This window comes from Coregonus lavaretus (genome assembly GCF_964263955.1).
Source record: "Coregonus lavaretus genome assembly, chromosome: 3".
Classification (NCBI taxonomy): domain Eukaryota; kingdom Metazoa; phylum Chordata; class Actinopteri; order Salmoniformes; family Salmonidae; genus Coregonus; species Coregonus lavaretus.
Window position 1 is genome coordinate 22,353,182 of NC_139990.1, and position 25,617 is coordinate 22,378,798.

Sequence of the window (25,617 nt, forward strand, 5' to 3'; positions counted from 1 at the left end):
ACCCACAAAAATGTTTTAGCGATGTGGACATTGTGCGGAAACGGAGAGCGCAATGTTGCCGCAAAAACAGATACTGTAAACCAGACCCACAAAACAAGTTTTTGCGACAACAATTACTTATTCTGTAAAGTTCTCTGTTCACGTACCACGCCTAAATTAAAGTAGGAATACTTATTTCCTTATTACACAACTGCATCTCTTTGGTAGGCTACTAGTAGTAGAATATAAATCAATATCTCTCATGTGTGCGTGCAGTGGGCATTAGAATGTTGATAAATCCCACTTCATACAGGAAAGTACACTTCCTTCATCCATTTAAAGATTCAAAATCAAAGTTCAATGCTCACTGATGACTCTCAGCTCATTAGTTTATCAAATAGATTGGCATTACTGTGTGCCTGCAAACCATTGTTTTATCGCTCTTCCCTTTCAGGTGAATCAGTAGGACTTGCCCTTATGAGAATTAGGTTTTCTACCAACTTGTTTTATGGAATATAATTTTTAACCGAAAGGTAAATAGTCACTTTGCAGAAAAACAGACAGACTGGCCAATAATTGCACACACAACACATAGCCTAGACAGGAATATCATACAGACAGAGACAGGCGAGAAACAGTGATGTCAGTGCACCTGACTTTAAATCCAGATGAAGACCATGCCGGAGGGCCTTCTAAAACCAGTGGGACTACTGCTGCAGGACCACAAACACCTGGAGCGGAACAACAGGGCCCAGAGCACAGGAGGACGGAAGAAGAGAAGTGGGAAGAGGATGAGAAGCAAGAGAAGGAGAAGGAGAAAGCAACCAGCTCAGCTGCCTTGGAGCCTAGCACTTTGCTATGCCTGGGAGACAGAGAGCGAGAGGGAGAGAAAGGAGGTGTAGCGTCCGAGAGCGAGGGAACTGAAGGGGATGAGGAGGAGGAGAGGGAGGCAGAGAGGAGAGTAGGGAGTCCAGAGCTTCTGGAGGGACAGGAGAGCCAGCCAGAGAGTGAGCGAAAGGCAAAATGGAGAGAGAGCATGCCGGAGGGAGAGAGATGGAGGGATGATGAGGTGGAGGGAGGCGAGGAAAGGGATGGTTCGCTTGCAGATGATGAGGAAGAGGGGGAGGAAGGCCCAGTGAATTGGATGCCAGAGAAGGTTGCGCAGGTCTTCACTCCGACAGTGATAGTGCGTCCATCTAGCAAACGGGAGGAGTTCCCACTCGAAAATAGCCACTATGGGGAGATGGACACTGAGAGTCCTTTCTTAGAGCCCCAGACACATACAGCCCCACCAGTACACTACTACCCACAGTGGACAGAGGATCCGGACAACCACACACGTATGTACCAGTGCCGGACCAATACCATTAACACTAATTGGGGTCAGTTCCATTTAAGTTCTAATCAGTTTAGGGATTGAAGTGCATTCCTATGAAAAAAGACATTTGTCATTATGTAAAATGTTCAATATACAGTATATCAACACAACTGGATTCTAAAAAATGTAGGTTACATGATCGTTTATCTGAGCCTTTCCCCTCTGATTAGACATGTTTTAGCTCTAATGGCTCCCCAATGGTGGAACCAGGTTCCCCCTGAAGCTAGGAAAACAGTCACTGCCCATCTCTTGAAAACATCTGAAACCCTGCCTTTTTAAAGAGTATCTTAAATAATCCCACAGCAGCACCTCCTCACCCCTTACATTGCTGATAGCTACTTTATTGAGGAAAAATGTACTTACTGTGATATGTGGTTGTCCCACCTAGCTATCTTAAGATGAAAGTTGCTCTGGATAAGAGTGTCAGCTAAATTAATAAAATTAAAAAATGTATATCTCTTTCATGTTGTGAGAAATTGGTATGAAAATGGTAATGTAAAATATGAGGTACTATAATAAGAGGAAGTCTATAGATATTTCCTATTGTCATTGACCAAAGAAATGGGTGTAGTTTTATTAGATTTTTTCTTTTACATTTCTTACTTCATTTTTATTAATACTTTTTGAGTTTTTATTGTATTTTAAAAACAAACTGTTCCCCTTGTTTGGCTGTAGTTTTATTGAACCCAGAATCCTCTGTTATTTAGATATGTGTGGCGGTGTTTGTGGGGATGTTCTGAAACTTGGCCTGGGCATTGGTGCTGCAGCTGTTCTCTTCCCTCTACTTGTGTGGGGCGGCTATGCCCTTTTGCCCTTTGATGCCCCGCCACTGGACAGCGCCCCTCTCAGGCTGGTGTACACACTGCGCTGCTCCTTCTTTGCTGTCATACCCATCATGCTAGGTAAGACTGTGGACTAATAGGGTTGGGCTGTGATATGTTATCACCTTTTAGAGATTATTGAATAGACTCTAAATGTTTGTTACTTCTTTACTCTTGGTAATGCTAATGTTTTTAGAACTTTTCTGGAACTCTCCCAATCATCCTCTACCTTTGGCCCTCCCTGCACTGTCTTCCTCTTCCCTCCACCCATCTCTTCTCCTCCCATCTTTCCCCTCCCACCCCCTCTCCCAGGTGTGCTGGTGCAGGGGGTGGCGCGTCTGCGCTACGGCTCCCTGACGCCCGTCTACGAGGCCAAGGTGGGGAAGGAGAGCAGGGAGGTGGCGGTCCACCGGAACTACGTGGGCGACTCGCTCTCCCTCTTCCTGCTCTACTTCCTGCAGCTGGCCGTCATGGCCACCTACATCAGCCAGGACCTGCTCAAGATGGTGCCCCTGCTCACCATTGTCTTTGCCTTCGGCAGGTGAGTGTCTGTCTGTCTGTGTGTTTCTGTATGTTCACTACTCAGTCTCAGTTGTAGCAGTGCATTCTACATTGTATGTTTATGTTTATTTGTGTGTGTGTTTGGTTATGCGCATTCAATCTGCAGTTAGCAGAGATGCAGCCGATGTGGAATCACTAGATCGTTTTGAGATTGGGCATGCGTATGCAGTGCAGTCAGCCTAAAACGCAGCATTGTTCCCTTTCTCAACAAGGGCAATGGCTTTTGTGGAGGGATTGGTAACGTTGCTTCGTTGGTGCGGCATGGGTTGTGTTGTGCAGAAAGGGCCTGGTGTGTGTGCGTGCATGGGTAGTAGTATTCCCTTATCTCTAGTGTTCCCTCAAATGTTTTTGGGCACTGAGCAGATTTCAGGTCTGCTGAGCACAAACTTGAACGTTGTGAAAATTCTGTGCAACTTCCAGCGCGTGTTTACTGAGAACACTGAGGCTATACACTCTGTGGTCCTCTGTAGCTCAATTGGTAGAGCATGGCGCTTGTAACGCCAGGGTAGTGGGTTCGATCCCCGGGACCACCCATACGTAAAAATGTATGCACACATGACTGTAAGTCGCTTTGGATAAAAGCGTCTGCTAAATGGCTTATTATTATTATTTAAGTTACAGTTTTAACAGTGGCCTGATCATTTAGGCCTATCAGAGTGGCCTACCATCAAAAACTATGGAGAAAATGCATCCCATAACATTTTAACATGGAAATAGCTGTTCTATCATTCAGCCTACAGTAGCAGCCAATGTTGTTTGTTCTGTGTAAGCCTACATTCCATGAGACTTTTGAAAAAAACATGCAGGGCTTGACATTAACCTGTTTATCCAATGAAAATGTTGTTGTGTGTTTTGATGCAAGAAACCACTTTACAAAATAAAATGCATTATTATTCCCATACCATTATTACAGAGAATCAGACAAATTATGCTACCCTCTGCCTATTGGCTACTTAGCTTATTCAAGCCTGTCTCAAAATACAACACTGCCCCTTTAAGACAAATAAAAGCTCTTTACCTGACTCGCTTTTCAAAGAAATGTACATGTTTGTGCTCTTGTATGAAGCAATCACTCTCTTATTGCTGACCACAAATTATCTATAACTGGGCTAATAATTCACTAACTAGCAAAGGAAATGAACAAAATGTGCAGGTGCAAAGCGAGAGCTACATGCAGCTCTCGCTTTGATCTGAAAACAAGCGCATCTACTCACGACCGCTCATGCTGTAAACACAGTCCAGTTCAAAGTAAATGGCACAGACCCATATGGCAATGGTCTATTTGCATATAGGGCTACTGCAGCTCTGATTGTTTATGCTGCTTGTTAATGCAATAGAATCCTACTCTGATGCGTTCTGCCTACAACAAAATCTCTTGCATAGTTTGTTTTGTTTCGGTGTGTTGCATTGAAAGTGGCTAATATTGCGTTGATTAGATCACAATTGCCACAGTCAAGGGAAACATTGATAGTGTTAACAGGGAAAACTCTAAAACAGTGGTCACCAACCTTTTTTGAGTCAAGATCACTTTCTGAGTCAAAATGCAAGCCGAGATCTACCGCTCAGATATTTTTTTACATGGCTTAAAAAACGTAAGCCTCTGCAACATTAACCAATTAAAAACAGTTCTGTAGCAATTAGGTTTTGTGCAGTAAGCTATAGGCCCAATACATTACATTATCACTGCATATTGGCTTTGAGTGAATTGCCCTGCCAATGCATTGTTGTTCTGGCCAAAATTTGAGGTATGCTAAATGATCACACCTGTAATAGATATGTTGTTGTATTACTTGTGAGGCACAGCTGAGTAAGCATACATTTAAATAATTCGCTTTTTATTAGCATTTTACTGGGCTGATTGTACCTACATCTGATGGTCAGTCTCAGCGGAGGGAGAGAGCAGCAGACTGAGGGTCCGCCTCTCAACATCCCTCCACTCTCCCTTTCCTCCGCTGACACTGACCAAAAAGGGACACCGTCTTCCAGCTGATGGCGAAACTCGTCGCACCGCATTATTTCTGCCTCATGCACAAATTCATGTTGTTACTCCTATGAACAGAGAAAGTGAAATGTTCCTCGAAATAAAAAATAACCCAAGCTGCTAATAATAACAACAACGCAAGCCTATAGATACACTTTCCTACTCATTCATTACTGCTGCAGTGCTTGTTTTAGCGCTGAGTGGAAATAGGAAGAACGAGCATTTTATGTTGACAGTGCTGAGTAAGAACTTAAACGAACTCACTCATCAAAACAGCAGCTCTGTACTGTATTTGTTGAGTCTCTCTCTAGTCATGGTTTTGAACGTTTTGAAATCTCACAGTATCAACTTTGCTGTAGCTTTCTTTTATGCCTGCTACGTTACTGCAGAAACGATTGGCCAGCGGTAGGCCTATTGTGCACTTGATTTGCTCTCCAGGCCCACCGGGAAGGCAGAGTTTGTACCTTCAGACACATGAAATGGTTCAAAATGGCAACAGTTGCCTACCCGGCGTGCAGGGCAGCTGATTCGGGTTCACCTACTGGCAACAGCCCAAGACAAATAAAACAAAAAATAGGAACACAAGGCTTTATCGTTGGGTTTTTTGCAGAAATGTTCTAGAAGTTGAGTGAAATTCAATCTCGTGCTTCTCTCTGCGGGCTGATATTTCTTCTGCGCGGCAGTCCCAGAGGGAACATTGCTTATCACCGATTCATACTTTCACCCAACATTGTCATCATTATCTTTTCTAACCTTATATAATGTCTGTAAACACTTGTTTACATACATTCTCTGTATATTATCTCCATGTTCTCTGACCCATAGAATGATCTGGTGTTTGTCTTTCTGTATTAGTTTCTTGAGCCTTCTGTGGGAGATTTGAATTTGTCTTGGCAGGAAGTATCTTCAAATGACTATGCAGTCTACCTTAAAAGTTAGACTGTGGCAGTATGACAGCACTTACTAATATTCACTGAATATGGGTGAGTTCGTTTAACAAGGAGTTTGCAGATTTTAGACCATTTCATTGGTCCTTATGTGAAATCTACACCCACCCGGGGCACTGGGCTATGCAAAACTCACCCCATGTCCCTTCTTCTTCTTTTGGCTGATCTACTGGGTTTGTGTGACCCAATTGGCTGATCTTGTTGTGATCTCTCACCCTACAGGCTGATCTACTGGGTCTGTGTGTCCCTAGGCAGCAGTGTGAGGGCTTTGGGCTTCGGCCTCTCCTTCCTGCCCATACTGGTCATGCTGGGTGCCAACCTCTACTTTGTGTGCTCATCACTCAGTGAAGGGTCGGTCTTTGATGTGGCCCCGCCCACCACCGCCCCACCTCCCAGGCAGAGGTGGTGGGGCTAGGAGGAAGAGGAGTAGATACGAGTGGCGCAGTGGTCTCCCGAGTGGCGCAGTGGTCTAAGGCACTGCATCGCAGTGCTAGCTGTGCCACTAGAGATCCTGGTTCGAATCCAGGCTCTGCTGTAGCCGGCCGCAACCGGGAGACCAATGGGGCGGCGCACAATTGGCCCAGCGTCGTCCAGGGTAGGGGAGGGAATGGCCGGCAGGGAGGTAGCTCAGTTGGTAGAGCATGGCGTTTGCAGCGCCAGGGTTGTGGGTTCGTTTCCCACGGGGGGGCAGTATGAAAAAATAATAATGTATGCACTAAAACTGTAAGTCGCTCTGGATAAGAGCGTCTGCTAAATGACATAAATGTAAAATGTAAAATACGCCCAATCCTGAAGCTTAAATGGACCCCCAGTCAGGATTAGATATGATACTGTAGGAATAAGTTACATGGTAATACGTCCACTTTGCCTTCTGATAGACCAGAGGCACGTTCCTTAGGCAAACGTTGTGCAACGTTGCAGATAGAAATGTATTCCTTACTCTACATGTCGAGATACAAGTCTGTTCTCCACAATATAACACACAAATTCCCCAATGTTTTGCCCTACTGAAGAGTTTGAGTGAGGAGTTAGACAATTGTTGGCACCCACTCAGCTCTACACAAGTGTCATGGTGTTAATTTGGAAGGAGAGGGAGAAGAATCAAGTTCATCAGCATGGATTTCATGTCCTTCATCTGGAACATATTGGATCGCATTGAACAATGGTTTATGGAGAACTAGACAATGTATTAAGATGATGTGAGGCTAGAAACAGTTAGCTACCCCAATGAAGTTGCATATAATTGAAGGATTGTGATATAAAGTGTCTTATGCCATACATAAGCAATAGTATGCCATACATAAGCAATAGTAGTAAAGACATCAAAACGATGAAATAACACATGGAATCTTGTAGTAACCAATAAAGTGTTAAACAAATCTTAAATATTTTATATTTGAGATTCTTCAAAGTAACCACCCTTTGCCTTGATGACAGCTTTGCACACTCTTGGCATTCTCTCAACCAGCTTCACCTGGAATACTTTTCCAACAGTCTTGGAGTTCCCACATATGCTGAGTACTTGTTGGCTGCATTTCCCTCACTCTGTGGTCCAACTCATCCCAAAACATCTCAATTGGGTTGAGGTCGGGTGTTTGTGGAGGCCAGGTCATCCGATGCAGCACTCCATCACTCTCCTTCTTGGTCAAATAGCCCTTACACAGCCTGGAGGTGTGTTGGGTCATTGTCCTGTTGAAAAACAAATGATAGTCCCACTAAGCGCAAACCTGATGGGATGGTGTATCGCTGCAGAATGCTGTTGTAGCCATGCTGGTTAAGTGTGCCTTGAATTCTAAATAAATCACTGACAGTGTCACCAGCAAAGCAACATCACACCACCACCTCCATGCTTCACGGTGGGAACCACACATGCGGAGATCATCCGTTCACCTACACGGCTGTTGGAACCAAATATCTCAAATTTGGACTCATCAGACCAAATGACAGATTTCCACTGGTCTACTGTCCATTGCTCGTGTTTTTTGGCCCAAGCAAGTCTCTTCTTATTGGTTTCTTTGCAGCAATTCGACCATGAAGGCCTGATTCACACAGTCTCCTCTGAACAGTTGATGTTGAGATGTGTCTGTTACTTGAATTCTGTGAAGCATTTATTTGGGCTGCAATTTCTGAGGCTGGTATCTAATTAAATTATCCTCTGCAGCAGAGGTAACTCTGGGTCTTCCTTTCCTGTGGCGGTCCTCATGAGAGCCAGTTTCATCATAGTGGTTTTTGCGACTGCACTTGAAGAAACTTTCAAAGTTCTTGACATTTTCCGTATTGACTGACCTTCATGTCTTAAAGTAATGATGAACTGTCGTTTCGCTTTGCTTATTTGAGCTGTTCTTGCCATAATATGGACTTGGTCTTTTACCAAATAGGGCTATCTTCTGTATAAAGGAAAGAAATTCCACAAATTAACTTTTAACAAGGCACACCTGTTAATTGAAATGCATTCCAGGTGAAGCTGGTTGAGAGAATGCCAAGAGTGTGCAAAGCTGTCAAGGCAAAGGGTGGCTACTTCGAAGAATCTCAAATATAAAAAATATTTTGATTTGTTTAACATTTACATTTTAGTCATTTAGCAGACGCTCTTATCCAGAGCCACTTACAGTTACTCTTACATTATTTATTTATTTATTTATTTTTCATACCCCCTGTGGGAATCGAACCCACAACCCTGGCGTTGCAAACACCATGCTCTACGAACTGAGCTACATCCCCTACATTTAACACTTTTTGGTTACTACATGATTCCATATGTGTTATTTCATAGTTTTGATGTCTTCACTATTATTCTACAATGTAGAAACTAGTAAAAATAAAGAAAAACCCTTTAATGGAGTAGGTTTGTCCAAACTTATGACTGGTACTGTACATTGTCCAGTTTGTATATGGCAGCCAGCCAGCTCATAATTGTTATATTCCTTTTGGACATCGTCTTTCAATGTTTACACTGTCTTAATGGAACTATGTGATGTTTCTCATAATAAAGCAGCTAAAATTCCTGCTTTATGTCATGACATGAAGTCAAAGGATGAGCAGTGGTGTGTATTCATGGATGCTAAGGGAAGCCAGGCTTCCCCAAGAAATCGACCAAGAAAAACATACAAAATAACGTCTTTAGCCTCGGTGTTTCATACTTTTCCTTCACTTTGCAAGAGGCTGAATGTATCCCACCGGAAAAGCGTCAGAGCGAACAAAACAGCGCCCCTCTGTCTCAGTATGTGTGGCATATCTATCCGATGCTGCCTGGTCAAAAATAATATTACATTGTTGCAGCCCATAGCATTGAATGCAAGGGAAGCCAACAAGCATTTGGCCCTCCTTGATAATTTTTTAAAATAAAATAATAGCCAATCAGCGTTGAACTAAACTGAGTGAGCTCATCTGTGAATGGTCCTAGCACGACAAAAACTCTACGGGATCGTTGTCCCGTATACGGGACAGTTGAGCTAACGTGCGCTAATGTGATTAGCATGACTGTTGTAAGTAACAGAAAACTTTCCAGGACATAGACATGTCTTATATGGGCAGAAAGCTTAAAATTATTGTTAATCTAACTGCACTGTCCAATTTACAGTAGCTATTAGTGAAAAAAAAACATGCTATTGTTTGAGGAGAGTGCACAACAACAAAAAACGTATCACGGCAACTGGTTTGATACATTCACCTCTGAAGGTAAATAATGTTCCATCAGTAATCTTGCTCTAATTTGTCATCCTAAGGGTCCAAGAGATAAAATGTAGCATAGTTTTGTTTGATAAAATCAATTTTTATATTAAAATGTAGGAACTGGGTTCTACAGTTTGAACCCCTGCTTTCTCTGGCTCCACACTCACCCCGTCAGGCCATCTAGATGTGTGAAAGTTAGTGTATAAGCTAATGATCTATCATGTATGACATTCCTGGGAGTGTGTAAACTTACATTTTGAATTACCATATAATTTTTGTATGTTCTCTATAGTTATGTACTTAAATGTATCAATTGACCAATTCGGCACATTTGGGCAGACTTGATACAAAATAGTCCAGTTTTACAACGCTTCACTGGATCAATCTGAAACTTTGCACACACACTGCCATCTAGTGGCCGAAATCCAAATTGCGCCTAAACTGCAATATATGGTGGCCTTTCTCTTGCATTTCAAAGATGATGGAACAAAAAAATTAATATAATTTTTTTTTTGTTTGTATTATCTTTTACCAGATCTATTGTTAGTCTCCTACATAATTTCAAATTTCCACAAACTTCAAAGTGTTTCCTTTCAAATGGTATCAAAAATATGCATATCCTTGCTTCAGGTCCTGAGCAGTTACATTTGTCATTTTAGGCGAAAACTGAAAAAAATGATCCGATCCTTAAGAGGTTAAGGGAAGCCAGTTTGTGATTGGTCTGAAGCCAAATCCAATCACATCAGAAGCCAAAAGTCATTGACAGAAAACTTTAATCGTTGCATCTCGTTGTGTCATTGTCCTCCGGTGGCTAGCTAGCTAAAATTGGCCCTTTCCTAAATTAGCTATGGATGGAGATAGAGATTTGGACTTTTGGTTTTACTTAATTCTCCATACTGACCATTGATTATAATGGTGATTCTGATCCAACCATAAATTAATACATTGTGCCCCTGGCCTGAGAGGATGGAAGTTCAACATGTAGCATGCTAATGTTAACCTCTTAAGGATCGCACCCTTAATTATTATTTTTTTGTTGCCTAAAATGACATACCCAAATCTAACTGCCTGTAGCTCAGCACCTGAAGCAAGGATATGCACATTCTTGATGCCATTTGAAAGGAAACACTGAAGTTTGTGGAAATGTAAAAGTAATGTAGGAGAATAACACATTAGATCTGGTAAAAGATAAACAAAAAAACATGCGTTTTTCTATTGGTTTTTGTTCCATCATCTTTGAAATGCAAGAGAAAGGCCACCATATAATATTGCAGTTTAGGCGCAATTTAGATTTCGGCCACTAGATGGCAGCAGTGTGTGTGCAAAGTTTTAGATTGATCCAGTGAAGCGTTGCAATACTGGACTATTTTGTATCAAGTCTGCCCAAATGTGCAGAATTGGTCAATTGATACATTTAAGTACATAACTATAGAAAACATACATTTTGTATTACCATATCATTTTTGTAAGTTTACACACTCCCAGGAATGTCATACATGATGGATCATTAGCTTATACACTAACTTTCACACATCTAGATGGCCGGGCGGGGTGGGTGTGGAACCAGAGACAGCAGGGATTCGATCTGTAGAACCCAGTTCCTACATTTGAATATAAAAATGGATTTTATCAAACAAAACTGCTACATTTTATCTCTGGGACTCTTAGGATGACAAATCAGAGCAAGATTACTGAATGTAAGTACATTATTTACCTTCAGAGGTGAATGTAATCAAACCAGCTGCCGTGATACGTTTGTTGTTGTTGTGCACTCTCCTCAAACAATAGCATGGTATTTTCACTAATAGCTACTGTAAATTGGACAGTGCAGTTAGATTAACAATAATTTAAGCTTTCTGCTCATATAAGACATGTCTATGTCCTGGAAAATTAACTAGCTGTCCTGGCGCATCGTTGCCCATGAAAGGACGTTAGGCTAGAGAGCAAGTAAACTCAGCAAAAAAAGAAATGTCCCTTTTTCAGGACCCTGTCTTTCAAAGATAATTAGTAAAAATCCAAATAACTTCACAGATCTTCATTGTAAAGGGTTTAAACACTGTTTCCCATGCTTGTTCAATGAACCAAAAACAATTAATGAACATGCACCTGTGGAACAGTCGTTAAGACACTAACAGCTTAAAGACGGTAGGCAATTAAGGTCACAGTTATGAAAATTGAGGACACTAAAGAGGCCTTTCTATTGACTCTGAACCCCCCCCCCCCCCAAAATTTTTTTTTTTTTTGAAAAAATAAAAGATGCCCAGGGTCCCTACTCATCTGCGTGAACGTGCCTTAGGCATGCTGCAAGGAGGCATGAGGACTGCATATGTGGCCAGGGCAATAAATTGCAATGTCCGTACTGTGAGACGCCTTAAGACAGCGCTACAGGGAGACAGGACGGACAGCTGATCGTCCTCGCAGTGGCAGACCACGTTTAACAACACCTGCACAGGATCGGTACATCCAAACATCACACCTGTGGGACAGATACAGGATGGCAACAACAACTGCCCGAGTTACACAAGGAACGCACAATCCCTCCATCAGTGCTCAGACTGTCCGCAATAGGCTGAGAGAGGCTGGACTGAGGGCTTGTAGGCCTGTTGTAAGGCAGGTCCTCACCAGACATCACCGGCAACAACGTCGCCTATGGGCACAAACCCACCGTCGCTGGACCAGACAGGACTGGCAAAAAGTGCTCTTCACTGATTTTGTCTCACCAGGGGTGATGGTCGGACTCGCGTTTATCGTCGAAGGAATGAGCGTTACACCGAGGCCTGTACTCTGGAGCGGGATCAATTTGGAGGTGGAGGGTCCGTCATGGTCTGGGGCGGTGTGTCACAGCATCATCGGACTGAGCTTGTTGTCGTTGTAGGCAATCTCAACGCTGTGCGTTAGAGGGAAGGCATCCTCCTCCCTCATGTGGTACCCTTCCTGCAGGCTCATTCTGATATGACCCTCCAGCATGACAACGCCACCAGCCGTACTGCTTGTTCTGTGCGTGATTTCCTGCAAGACAGGAATGTCAGTGTTCTGCCATGGCCAGCGAAGAGCCCGGATCTCAATCCCATTGAGCACGTCTGGGACCTGTTGGATCGGAGGGTAAGGGCTAGGGCCATTCCCCCCAGAAATGTCCGGGAACTTGCAGGTGCCTTGGTGGAAGAGTGGGGTAACATCTCACAGCAAGAACTGACAAATCTGGTGCAGTCCATGAGGAGGAGATTCACTGCAGCTGGTGGCCACACCAGATACTGACTGTTACTTTAGATTATGATCCCCCCTTTGTTCAGGGACACATTATTCCATGTCTGTGGAACTTGTTCAGTTTGTTTCGGTTGTTAAATCTTTTGTTCATACAAATATTTACACGTCAAGTTTGCTGAAAATAAACGCAGTTGGCAGTGATAGGACGTTTCTTTTTTTGCTGAGTTTATTTTATCCAGGTAGACTAGGACAACAAAAACTAAAAGTGTGTACTCTGACAGTCAGAGACCGTTTAGGAGGATGCCATTGACGTTTCTCTACAAGTAGGGCGAGTCATGTTTTTTCTACTTGCACGCACACAGAAATCAGTACCATGTACAGCCACATCTTATTTACCTTACGTTGATTAAACTAAATCGTTTTTGGTATCTTTAGATGTCACTGTATTAGACTAAGCATAGGTGATTAGATCATGTTGAAATGGTGCTGGAATAGTGGAGGCAGCTCCTGTTTTATTTGCAACTTGCGGTAACTCAGTGGTTCTAAAGCAACAGTGGTCCAAAAATATCAGAAACTTTACCTTGCTTGACCATGCTTTGGGTCATGTAACTGTTTGTTACATGCAATCTGTTTTATGGACTTCACCGGACAGATTTTGCTCTCCGGTTTTGTAATAAAACAAATGTGTGGTTGAATTTATTCTACCACTGTGTCTTCTTATAGTCTCGGCCTTAGGCCTATATATCACAGTGTCAAGGCATATGAACTAACAGGTTATAGGACAAACACAATTATCACAAAGTGTGTGATAACGCATAGGTTGTAATATGGCTTTTTTTTACCTGGGTTGGCTTCCCCGGTGATTTTACCCACACACCGCTACTGTTCAAAACAAGACAACAGATACCCTTTTCACTCAATTTGTCTATTTAATATATAAAATACGGTAAAACATACACAAAAAGGATAAGGTTTCAAGGGACTTGGATACTTTGGTACAACAAACACTTGTAAAAGCGGTATAGAATTGATGACATATCAGTGCATACATTGCATATGAAAATATACAGAAAATGTATATCATTCTCAAAAACAACAAAAATGTCTTTACAACAAAAACCCAAAGCAGACTAACTGAACACAATATATTAGCTATAAATTCATGTTTTTCTTATGCTACATTTTTATGAGGTTCTTACTCATTTGTGATGCATTTCGTTAATTTTGTATGTAACATGAGTGTTTTAGTTTTGTATAATCCCATGCATTTACATTTTCAAATTCTATTAAATTGCTAATTTCAGTTGATTCCCCCACATTATAAATATATTTTCATATCTTAAATCAATATTGCAGCATTTAACTGGTCTTGTCCTTCATTGCATTTGCTATATCACAATAACTGATCGTGCAATTTTAGCAAGTTGTTTCAAGAAAGGAAACCAGTTTCATATCATGTATATAAGGTCAATTTAAATAAAAAGGTTGGATATCCTACACAATACCAGAAAAATAAAAGCTCCATCATAATACAATAATAATAATATGGAACTGTCAACAGCACAAATTAACACTTGAAAAATAGTGATATCTAGAAAACATTTTACATAAGAAAAAAAAAAAGGGTGCAGGTTTTTCCATTTACCATTATAGATTGTCTTGACTACATTGCTAGATTGGACAGAGATCCTTTTGTACACAAGTGACCTGCAATAGGCAGGGTGTTAAAACCAATCAAGTGTGGTGTCAAATCTCATAAACCAAAGAGGGACCTCTCCCTCAGACTGAGGTGGGCATGATGAGACATAAGTTCAGATAGAAATGTAGTGTGTAGAAAAGAAAACCCTTTGTCAAAGAATTAGCTCTAGACATTACATTTCTATGTGCAACGTTGCACCCCACTAGATAAGTCACTGGTGCCAGCCATACGCACTGAACCCTGGGATTCCCCTGAGCAGGCAATTAAACTAAATCTGTGTTGCATAATGGACAGTAGTTACATTTCTAGAAATCAACACCACCTACTTATTGTGTTAAATAGGACAACTCCATTTGATGTAGCTCACGGCAGAGTGTGAAGCATATGAAAACATGATTTCATATGACATGGGATAAAAAGTCATTTTAAAATCGGCAAATTACTTTAAATAAAGTCGCTTTTGTTTTGCCTCAACCTTAGTGTATACTATAGTTCACAAAATACCATGATTCAATGCAAATGTCAATTGTGCTACTTTCAATAGTAGAATCCATTTCATTTCTATAGCTTGTGTGTGTTTATAGTGGTCTATCATTTGACTTTTATCATTGGGGATTGGGTTCAGAGCATGAGGCCAAAGGACATGTTGACACCACAGCCAAGCAGGCCTCTAAAGAGTGAGTGAGACACAGTGCACACCGTCAACACTAGCATTATATAGGTTACTGAAACAAACTCACCGGCTACTGCGGCAGGACTCCTGCATCGTATCTCGAAATTACAATCACACTCATATGCAAACAGATCCACTGAGAATGAACACATTGTTTGTTTTAGGGATACCTAGCAAAGTCTATGCAAATATATTCATATGTACACACATCGTCCGTATTGAAAAGCCAACTGCTTTGCTGCCAACTGAAGCTATAGAAATATAGAATATGTATTTCTGAATTCTGCTGAAACAGCTCTTTTGAAACGTTGCAAAGAGCTGCAGAATGCTAAGGGAACATCAACCACTTTTGTATAATGGGTGATTTTAAACAAAGTCACACTCTTAATTCCCCCCAAACGATCTACAATTCAACAGTTCTAACCTTTAAGAATGGGTCTAAAATGCCAAGAAAATACCAAATACTTCCCTAAAGAGAGCAACCAGAAGTCCTAAACAAATGTAAAATATGCATTGCATTGGGGTCTTCTCCTAGTAGAATGAGCCTTTAGAAGATCCCAGCATCTAGCCTAATTTCTGGTGTAACAAAGATTGCAACAATTCCTTCAAAATCAGAATGGAAACACAGGTGATTACTCAAAATACATCTGAGCAGATATATTGAGAGCAGAATCAAAGGCTATGAGTGTTTTTTACTGTTTCATGGAGGTGGTCAGTCATAATAACTGAACAATATTCTTCAGTGTCCCTCTACCGCGTCCGAGGCATTTGGCATTTAGGAGAAGAGGTTGATATCGGCACTCTGGCAAGGTGCTCGATTTGGCCTTGGCTGACAGTGCCAGTTGACCACAGAGTACCACCTGAGGCTTTGGCTGGGGTGTTGGAAATTGGTGGCAGCGGTGGGATCCATTCCTGTGTATCCCTGACCGACCAGACATCCTTTTTGCCCATCTGGGTCTCTTCGCTCAGTGCCACCGATGAAGCTGAGCCAGCAATCTTAGAAAGCAGTGCTCGTCAAAACAGAGTCATTCCCAAAGTGCATTTTGAAGGGGTGCTTTCTGAAAAACAGACAGTGCTAACTGCTAATTATATCTAACAACAGAACTGAAGAGTCAATATGGCAGGAATTCCCACGGTGAAAACAACCAGCAAACACAGCATAAGTAATCAGTCATACTGTTAACGATAGTCGTGCTCAAATTAAATACGTGATGGTGTCGACTGTGTCGTCTAACGAATCTAGATTCACTTTTACGACTGGTATAAACAGCAACGAGCAGTCAAAACGTTTTAGGAGAACGTTCCATTTTAAATCCATCCATTATCCTCAAGTCCTGATTGTGCAAGTGTCAATTCCCACAAAAACCAAACTCAATTTGATCGAGACCGCTTCGAGATTCTTTGAGCCCCAATATTCAATGCGCTGCCCCATTCAAAATCTAACTGCACACTATACCATCCCTCCCCTCAGGTAGAGCACAAGCCCATAAGTTTCTCTGCTTTGAGTCCTGGGGAGCTGGGTAGGTGGTTGTAAATTATTTGGATGGAGGCAGGGAAGAGGGGGTTGTGTGATGGTGGCAAATGACAGTGGGGGAGGGGGTTCAGGGGGTGTTGGGGGGAGGGGTCTGTGTTCGTGGTGCTTCAGGGGTCGATGACGTTGGCGGCATGGCCTCTATGTGACCCACGCGTCGAGTCTCATGCGTTTGATGTTGGCCCCCTCCTGCTCCACCTCATTCTGGGCCCGCAGAAGCTCCACCGAGGGGCTGAAGTCAGGAGGTAGGGAACGCCCACGGTTGTCCGCTGCACTTCCGCCGATGCCTCCGCCACCTGCCCCAGGGTCGTCACGGTCATTGCCCTCGTAGGAGCTGCCATTGCTGCTGAGGCTGTCGGCGGGGGAACGGCCGGTTGGTGGCTCCAGGCACAGCAGGGAACCTGGGTACTGTGGCGGGGGCACAGCCGTATGGATGCCCCCTCCAGAGGAGGACGGAGGGGGGCACGGTGAGCGGCGATCTCGGCCAGGTGAGATGGGTTCAGACTTGATGCTCACGTTGGAGTTGGTGTTGACAGTCAGCATGGCGCCCTGAGGTATGTGGCCCACCGGCCTGAGCGTCAGAGAGAGAGGGAGAGAGAAGTGCAGGAGATGGGAGGGGAAACATGGAGAAAGAGTAGGAGCCACAGCACAGAGATGGAAATTAAGAAAGAGAAGGAAGACCGAGGATGGGTGAGAGTCAGTTTCACTTGACAATCAATTACAATGTATTGCAATACAAGCATAGTGACAGGTTTCTGATGTGAAGTTTCGGACACAACCCCTTATTACAAGACAGAGCACCAACAAGGTGTAGTGGTAGCAACACCATTTGAATCAAATCCATTCCAAGCAATTGACAAGCAAAAGTAACCCTCAAGCTCCCAAAATCCATACAAAAACAGGCCGACAGTATTTGAAAAGCATGAAATCGCTTGTGTATGAAGCGGGGTGATTTGGGCAAGGGATCGTGGCAGCTATGGAAAAATAATTATCCAGAAACTGGGTTTTGCAGAAATTCTGGTTGGAAGATTCCCGGTTCCGGAATTTCTGAAAAACCTGGAAACTTTGGTAATGTTTCAGGAATTGTTCAACCTTACACGTTTAAGAAAAGGTGGAAATCACAACCGCAGAATTGACATGCCGGGGCAGCCAAAAGCGCACAGACATTACACAGTACGGAGAAATACAGTACCGGCCCAACCACTCATCTCTACCCAAGAGGAGGTTGGACTGCGAGGTGCTGTGGGGAAAAAGAAACATTGGAACACTTGCAAAAGAAAATGACAGTATGTAGCTATGTACGTGAAAGAAGGTTTATATGAGTATTCATCAATCTACCTATCCATCTATACAGCAATTTAAACAAGCATAGATGGATATAATACATTTATGGAGAGATCATAAATAGATTGAAGTTGGGCCCAATCCCATTTCTTCCAATATAGAAGAAGCATCAAAAATAAGAATGCTGTGACCATCACATTTTCAGGAGCGGTAAATTACATTTCATGAATTTCATAAGTGGTCTCTGGACAGTCTGTTGCCGGATTCAATCGATTCAATGTTGGACAGTCCTTTGTGCCCCCCCCCTCCCTCCCTCCGGTTAATGCTAATATGTCACCCACTGGAAAAGACAACTCCCTCCCTTTATTATAACAGACTTTACGTGTGTTTGTAAGTACAGTATAATTGACATTGTCCTGAATAACATTGTTCTGAAAAGGGGTTGTGTGAAAACATAGAATAGAGAACAGTCCCCATCCACCCGAAGGTACACTAAACACAAACTAAGACATTCACCTCAGATTGGCCGCCAGACTGGAGATCTGGCTAGACAGCTCCCCGCTCTGTTTGTCCATGCCCCACATGCTGTGGACAAGAGGAGAGAACACACTCAGTCACACAGGGTACTGAGGCTGAGTGTGTGTGCGCAGTGGCCATTTTGACCTTTGACCTCTACAATTTGGGTCAGTTGACCACCTGAGGATTTGGCTGGGCTGGGTATTGGTGCTAATAGTGGGATCCATTTTGAACTTTGACCTCTGCTGTTTGGGACAAACAGTGACTTCTCTCCTTCAGGCCTTGAAGAATCGCCGGTTAACAGCTTTGCAGGTTCTAAGCAACTATGCTATCCTGTGTGCTGCCATCGTAAAGCTGTGTGTGGAGTAAGAATGCAGCATAATATGACAGTCCATATTGGTGCGCCATGTGAGGAAAGGAATACAGTGCATTCGGAATGTTTTCAGACCCTTTGACTTTTTCCACATTTTGTTTGGTTACAGCCTTATTCTAAAATGGATTAAATTGTTTTTTTCCCCCTCATTAATCTACACATAATACCACATAATGACAAAGCAAATCCAGGATTGTATACATTTTTGCAAAGTTATAACAAATTAAAAATGGAAATATCAAGTTTACATAAGTATTCAGACCCTTTACTCAGTACTTTGTTGAAGCACCTTTGGCAGCGATTACAGCCTGGAGTCTTCTTGGGTATGATGCTACAAGCTTGGCACACCTGTATTTGGAGAGTTTCTCCCATTCTTCTCTGCAGATCCTCTCAAGCTCTGTCAAGTTGGATGGGGAGCGTTGCTGCACAGCTATTTTCAGGTCTCTCCAGAGATGTTTGATCGGGTTCAAGTCCAGGCTCTGGCTGGGCCACTCAAGGACTTTCAGAGACTTGTCCCGAAGCCATTCCTGCGTTGTCTTGGCTGTGTGCTTAGGGTCATTGTCCTGTTGGAAAGTGAACCTTTGCCCCAATCTGAGGTCCTGAGCGCTCTGGAGCAGGTTTTCATCAAGGATCTCTGTACTTTGCTCCGTTCATCTTTCCCTCGATCCTGATTAGTCTCACAGTCCCTGCCGCTGAAAAACATCCCCACAGCATGATGCTTGGCATTCAGGCCAAAGAGTTCAATCTTGGTTTCATCAGACCAGAGAATCTTGTTTTTCCATGGTCTGAGAGCCTTTAGGCAAACTTCAAACGGGCGGTCATGTGCCTTTTACTGAGGAGTGGCTTCAGTCTGGCCACTACCATAAACGCCTGATTGGTGGAGTACTGCAGAGATGGTTGTCCTTCTTGAAGGTTCTTCCATCTCCACAGAGGAACTCTGGAGCTCTGTCAGAGTGACCATCGGGTTCTTGGTCACCTCCCTGACCAAGGCCCTTCTCCCCCGATTTCTTAGTTTGGCCGGGCGGCCAGCTCTAGGAAGAGTCTTGGTGGTTCCAAACTTCTTCCATTTAAGAATGATGGAGGCCACTGTGTTATTGGGGACCTTAATATGCTGCAGAAATGTTTTGGAAGCCTTCCCCAGATCTGTGTCTCGACACAATCCTGTCTCGGAGCTCTACGGACAAATCCTTCGACCTCATGGCTTGGTTTTTGCTCGGACATTATATAGACAATGTTTGTGCCTTTCCAAATAATAATAATAAATCAATTGGTCATTTAGCAGACGCTCTTATCCAGAGCGACTTACAGGAGCAATTAGGGTTAAGTGCCTTGCTCAAGGGCACATCGACAGATTTTTCACCTAGTCGGCTTGGGGATTAGAACCAGCGACCTTTCGGTTACTGGTACAACGCTCTTAACCACTAAGCTACCTGCCGCCCTAATGACAAATCATGTCCAGTCAATTGAATTTACCACAGGTGGACTCCAATCAAGTTGTAGAAACATCTCAAGGATAATCAATGGAAACAGGATTCACCTGAGCTCAATTTCAAGACTCATAGCGAAGGGTCTGAATACTTATGTAAATACGTTTTTTTTATTTTTTATATACATTTTAAAATTTCTACAATCCTGTTTTCGCTTTGTCATTATGGGGTATTGTGTGTAGATTGATGATGATTTTGTATTTAATCAATTTTAGAATAAGACTGTAACGTAATAAAATGTGTAAAGTTGGGATCTGACCTAAGACAATTAGGTATTTGATTGGTATATAAACTTCAATCAAATCCTGTATGAAGTCACAATCCCTAAAAAAACAAAACGATGGTGCTTTAAGATGAGATCTGTGGTGGCGTATGTCGGTGAGACCAATTCACAGACCCCATCCAATGTGAATTGCTTGCAGCTACAAATGACATGGGGACACTATGCTACATGACAGGAATGGTCAGTCGCATAGTGTTTTGATGGACAGGTCGACAGTCGTCGATTGGTTTGTAGAGAACTGAGGAGGGCTTCATGGTTGCTTTGTGATGTGGCAATGCAAAGATGGACTTACACCAAGTTGCTAAGCGACGCCAGACTGAGTTGTTGCTGTTGATGTTGTTGCTGCTGCTGGGATAAAGACTGTTGCTGTTGCCATGACACGTTGCCTTGCAGCAGGCCGCCTGGTGACGCCAGGGCGTGGAGAGCAGTGATGTCAGCGCTCGTCAGCTGGTATTCTGAGGGAAGCGAAAAACAGAGGGAAAATTGTTGCACATTCATTTCATGTGCTGTAATTTTTTAATTAATCAAACTTAATCTACTGTATATAGGAACTCTAAAACTCTACACACCAGTGCAGCTATGGTGCATTTTGCAGCTGGTTGTTACTCTGAAAATACTGATTTTCAGTAACATCAAGTGTCAGGGAGAAATGAAAACCAGAAGGACTGTGCACAGAGTTGTGCAATCCTGACCTACAGTGAGTGTGCAGTATATACCAGTGGAGGCTGCAGAGGGGAGGAGGCTCACAATAATTGCTGGAACGGAGCAAATGGAATGGTATCAACCACATGGACCACGTGTTTGATACCACTCCATTGACTCCATTCCAGCCATTATAATGAGCCGTCCTCCCCTCAGCAGCCTCCACTGGTATATACAATGCAAGCATGTATAAGCATTTGTAGCCATCTTCAGGTAACCTGTGTTATAAGCTGTCGGCATGGCGGAGAAGGGCAGCCCCTGCGCCAGGATGCTGGGTGTTGTCACGGAGACCACCGGTGTGGTGAGCGTCTGAGCCACCTGTGCACCGGCCAAACGCTGGGCATTCTGGGAAGAAAGGAGATGAGAGGGAGAATGTTAGACCAAATAAACAAATAATTTAAACCTTGGTGTTGGACAGAATTGAGAGACATGTTTAAAACCCCTGTGTATTCAATGAATGGAACTTTTGACATGCTCAAGTGTCAATACGGTTGGATTCATGACAAGCTACGTCTTTCAAAATGTATCTCGTACTAGGTGGAGGTGGTGTCGGGAGACATCTTGTGACATCATGCATCAACACACATAATAGTAGTGGTGGCATTGCCAGGTGAACGCCAGCGAGCCTTAAAGGTATAGTTCACTTAATTTTAGCTGGAAATAAGCTAACTTCAAAAAGTGAACTATCCCTTTAAATGTATGCCATTCATTGTTTGGGTAACCCCATGCAGTTTCCAGATGGACAGGGAACGTGCTGCAAGGTGGTGGCGGTGGTGGCAACAAACTGCCAAGTGACATGACACCCATCATGCTACCCAATGGTGTCAGGGTTGAAGGAAGAAAATGGGCCTACAAACAATGAAGATGATCCAAGTGAAGTGTGTGGCGAAAATCGTCCAAGGTTGCTGCTAACATTCCCACTGATAGATGCTAGCATTGCTTGAAAGCCTCTTTAATTTCCCCTTAAATACACCAACTGATCATAGCTGTATAACTATATGCAATCATGTTGGAATCACATTACCACGACCCTAAAACCACATGCAGTCAGGTGGTGACCATAAACTCATGACCATACCACCACTGGCCATTGGACTAAAGAGAACGAGACCATCTATACTTTGGGTTTAAATGATGAGCGTTGCATTGCACACTTGTGGCCATGTGAATGGAGGGGGATGGTCAACGGTCATCGACACATGCGAGTGACAGGAGAGAAGAATTCACCTCATTCACCATCTCCAACTCATCATCTGTCTGCAAAGGGGCGGGAGCGGAAATAATTACACCACTGACCTTTCTCTGAACTCAAATACATTCATCTCTAGTCTCGACCTACCTTTGACTAAAGGTCATGCTGGACAGAAGACCGTGAACAGAGAGGAAAAGGTCATGTTTGTCAATGATAATTTATTACAGATATATTATAGTGTATAATACAATCTTTTTTATAACCTTTACTTACTCTAGATTGCACAGGTTGCGTTTTGGCAATCTGGTGGTTTTGGTGGAGGCACAAATATAAAATACAAATCTTTAACTAGAAAAAAAAGCAACTCCCATGTCCATACTAGATTTCACTCTTGCTATGAAACTGATTTGACCATGTGCATAATAAGTGTCAAAGTTTGTAGAAGGGGAACAGTTACAACCCACGTAAATTATTATTTTGGTGCAATTAATAAGGTGACAAAACACTGACAGGTCCCATTTAGTCTGGAAAAGCCTGGTTGGCCCTGGTTAGACCTGGTTTGGCCTGGTTCTTGTTGAACTTGGTTAGTAGTTTGGCCTGGTTGAGCTCACCATCTGCATCAGGCTCTTCCCGCCCTGAGTGGTGATTACCCGGAGGTCTGGCTTGCGGCTGTTGACCATCTGTGGGCTCTGAGGCGGGGGTGGGGACTTGGCCGGAACTACTTTCCCCAGGCTGTTGCCGTTGGAGACTGAGAGGAGGCCCGGGGAGGCCCTGGCACTGATGTATCCGTTAGCTGGAAGGGAAAAAGGAAGGAAGAGAGAACAACCAAATATAAATGACAAAACACATGCAGGTAAATCAACACCTAGGCACAGCAGGAATTGTTTAGTGTATTTAGAAGATGGAACCTCTGACAGATGTTAAGTATTTTCTTTGATGATCACTGATCTGAAAGGAGCTTATATATGACATACAGCAAAGAGCAATTTTTTCATTTATCCTTCAACTATACGTGGTCCCCGAGGAAATTAGATGAGGGAGAGTCTGTCTTTGTGTAATGCGATAATCTGAATGATGCAGGTTTTAAAGATTCAGTGTTGGAATTCACCAAGGAAACACAAGGGGATAATTTATTGATTTATTCCATAATTATAATAATGTCTTCACTATGACAGGGAAATGTTGATGAGGCAGGGTTGTAGTGCTGCCAGAGCGACACTCCCTCACTTTTTTCAATTTGAGAATACACGGAGCTGGTAAAAAATATTTCTGGAAAATTCCGATACATTCGAAATAATATATATTTAATTACCACTAAACTTCCATGAAAAACAACAGAATGACAAACCAAATAAATATGTATAGCAGCCTAAAGGTAACCAGCTCGCTGAGTGAACTGCCAAACTGCAGCAACAAGTGGCAAAAACAGGGCACGTATTAGGAACGTGCTGGGTGGCAAGCTCTTTCCTTGTCTAACTTGGAAGCGCTCTGCGCCCACTTAGAGCGGGCCAGATCCAACATAACAACAGCCACAGACAGAAAACCCTACAAGTGGTTGCTAAAATGGCTGTCCTCAAAACAGTTTGATATGGACTTGGGGCTCAGGTAGGCTACGACGCAATTAATGAACTCGCCCTACTGTCCAAGTGTCTTGCAAGATCACATAGACCTAATGATTAATCTGTATTTGACATAATAGAACCGAATATAATAGCATAGTAAGCCTACAGTATATTACTTTATACCAAAAACACTTTCTCAGTCATTTCTTATGAGCTTTTAGGATAGTTAGTTCACTGAAGCTGAATAGTCCCCCAGAAATTATCATGCGGCCAAAACTCAACAGCATGCGCCACTAGGCAGGATATAGTCTATGCTTGGATTGAAAACAAATACAAGAAAGACTAATAGTTTATTAACACCATCTGCTCCAATTCACTCACGAAACAGTTATTCAAGCAGATCTAAATGCATATTCCCATGAAACTGATTAAGAGCAAATGGTTGGCATGCAGATGCAGTGATGGCCTATTTCTATTCAAAATATTACATTTTCTTGAGACAATATGTGTGGGCATAGGCCGACGTTGCAATTGGAGGATGTATTTTATGCATATTCTAATATGATATTCAATAGGCTACATACAGTATGTCGGTACAAACTTGAGAAATTATGACTCTTTTTTTTTTTTTTAATTGCTCCCACACCTAAAGAAAATCTAATTAAATAGCATTACACCACTGGACGGGGGACAACAGACACCCCTGATGTACTCCCAACACGACTCAATGACAAACAATGTTTTGATTTTAAAAAGTGCCCATAGTCAGCTCGCATGGCTTGTGAGCTGTGAGAAAATGTGTACATTCCACTGCAAAAAGTACACTCAGAGTACACAGAAAAACATGTTGACATGTCACAACATGACACGTGACAAAATGTCTTTACATCATAATCTCAGCTATCCCTGGACTGTATGCTTCAGCCTTAACACTAGGCCCCCTCTCTCGCCAAAAGCCTGGGGTTAGATTTGATTTCTCCCAAAAGGGAGGGTTGACACCTGAACCTTCTGGGTCTCCCTCTCCACCTGGCACCCTCCCGCATTGCGCCGGTGTCTATCCAGGCAGTGCTGGGGATTCCAGGCACGCCAGCTGACGTCAATGGTGACATTCCCAGATGATCCGGGGCAGTCCCAGTAATAGTGGGACAGTAATGGCAGAGAAGGGAGGGAGAGGAGGAGATGGAGAGGAACTACTAAGGACCTGGATGGAGTATATGATTGCTCTTGGCAATGTGTCAAGCATCAAATGTTTTTTTTCTTGAAAAAAGCAATGTCCACATTTCTAATATGCTGATATTTATTGAGACATTTGGAAACGTTTTCGGTCATTTGAGAGTCTCAAATCGTTTTGGGAGCAAATCAGAGTGCCGGCATTTTTCTGTCTAGCACCTAAGATATTGGATTAATTTGTCCTTTTTCACTGAGTACACCCATTTCTTAACACATTCACTGTCAATGAGCGTAGTATTGTCAGTATCAGTGGTATTGTAGAGTAGTCTGTCATAAGGTTACTCACGGACTGGACTTGGGCATCCTCCATTTGAGTTGTTCAGGTCACCTCCAAGCATAGCACCTGTTGAAATGATGAACACTGGCTGAGCAAAGGAAAATATGAACACTCCTACTAGTAGGACGCTGAATTAAAATGTTTATTATTATTATTTCAATTACTTTCACATACATTACAAGTATTCAGATATTTTCTATTTGAAACTACAAGTAGTTGAATATTGGAATGCATTTGGAAATACACTTGTAAAGTATTGGCATGC

The 25,617-nt window shown here is 42.8% G+C and overlaps 2 protein-coding genes across 6 annotated transcripts in view; one reads left to right on the forward strand and one right to left on the reverse strand.

The window, feature by feature from the left end:
* The first annotated feature begins 433 nt into the window (after positions 1-433).
* On the forward strand, positions 434-7,039 carry LOC311115494 (transmembrane protein 79-like). The gene is made up of 4 exons (XM_084157314.1): positions 434-1,319; positions 2,065-2,259; positions 2,491-2,719; positions 5,890-7,039. The coding sequence occupies exons 1-4, from the start codon at positions 620-622 to the stop codon at positions 6,080-6,082; spliced, it is 1,317 nt and encodes a 438-aa protein (XP_084013440.1). The 5' UTR covers positions 434-619; the 3' UTR covers positions 6,083-7,039.
* Positions 7,040-13,745: 6,706 nt separating this feature from the next.
* Positions 13,746-25,617, reverse strand: part of LOC311116083 (myocyte-specific enhancer factor 2D homolog) — a 35,599-nt gene continuing 23,727 nt past the window's right edge. For 2 of the 5 annotated variants that reach the window (XM_084157376.1, XM_084157375.1), the window contains exons 6-12: positions 25,362-25,418; positions 22,895-23,076; positions 21,310-21,436; positions 20,682-20,844; positions 18,247-18,315; positions 17,639-17,686; positions 13,746-17,017 (exon numbers count right to left, since the gene is read on the reverse strand). In XM_084157376.1, coding sequence (XP_084013502.1) covers positions 16,588-17,017; positions 17,639-17,686; positions 18,247-18,315; positions 20,682-20,844; positions 21,310-21,436; positions 22,895-23,076; positions 25,362-25,418 — 1,076 coding nt within the window. In that variant the 3' untranslated portion in view covers positions 13,746-16,587. Of the gene's footprint in view, positions 17,687-18,246; positions 18,316-20,681; positions 20,845-21,309; positions 21,437-22,894; positions 23,077-25,361; positions 25,419-25,617 lie in introns of all 5 variants that reach the window. The other 3 variants (XM_084157379.1, XM_084157377.1, XM_084157378.1) reach the window with 2 other exon arrangements.

Coding starts and splice junctions, on each gene's coding strand:
- LOC311115494 (XM_084157314.1), top strand. CDS start 620: ATGTCAGTGCACCTGACTTTAAATCCAGATGAAGACCATGCCGGAGGG. Junction 1,320..2,064: donor GGATCCGGACAACCACACAC/GTATGTACCAGT, acceptor TCTGTTATTTAG/ATATGTGTGGCGGTGTTTGT. Junction 2,260..2,490: donor TGTCATACCCATCATGCTAG/GTAAGACTGTGG, acceptor CCCCTCTCCCAG/GTGTGCTGGTGCAGGGGGTG.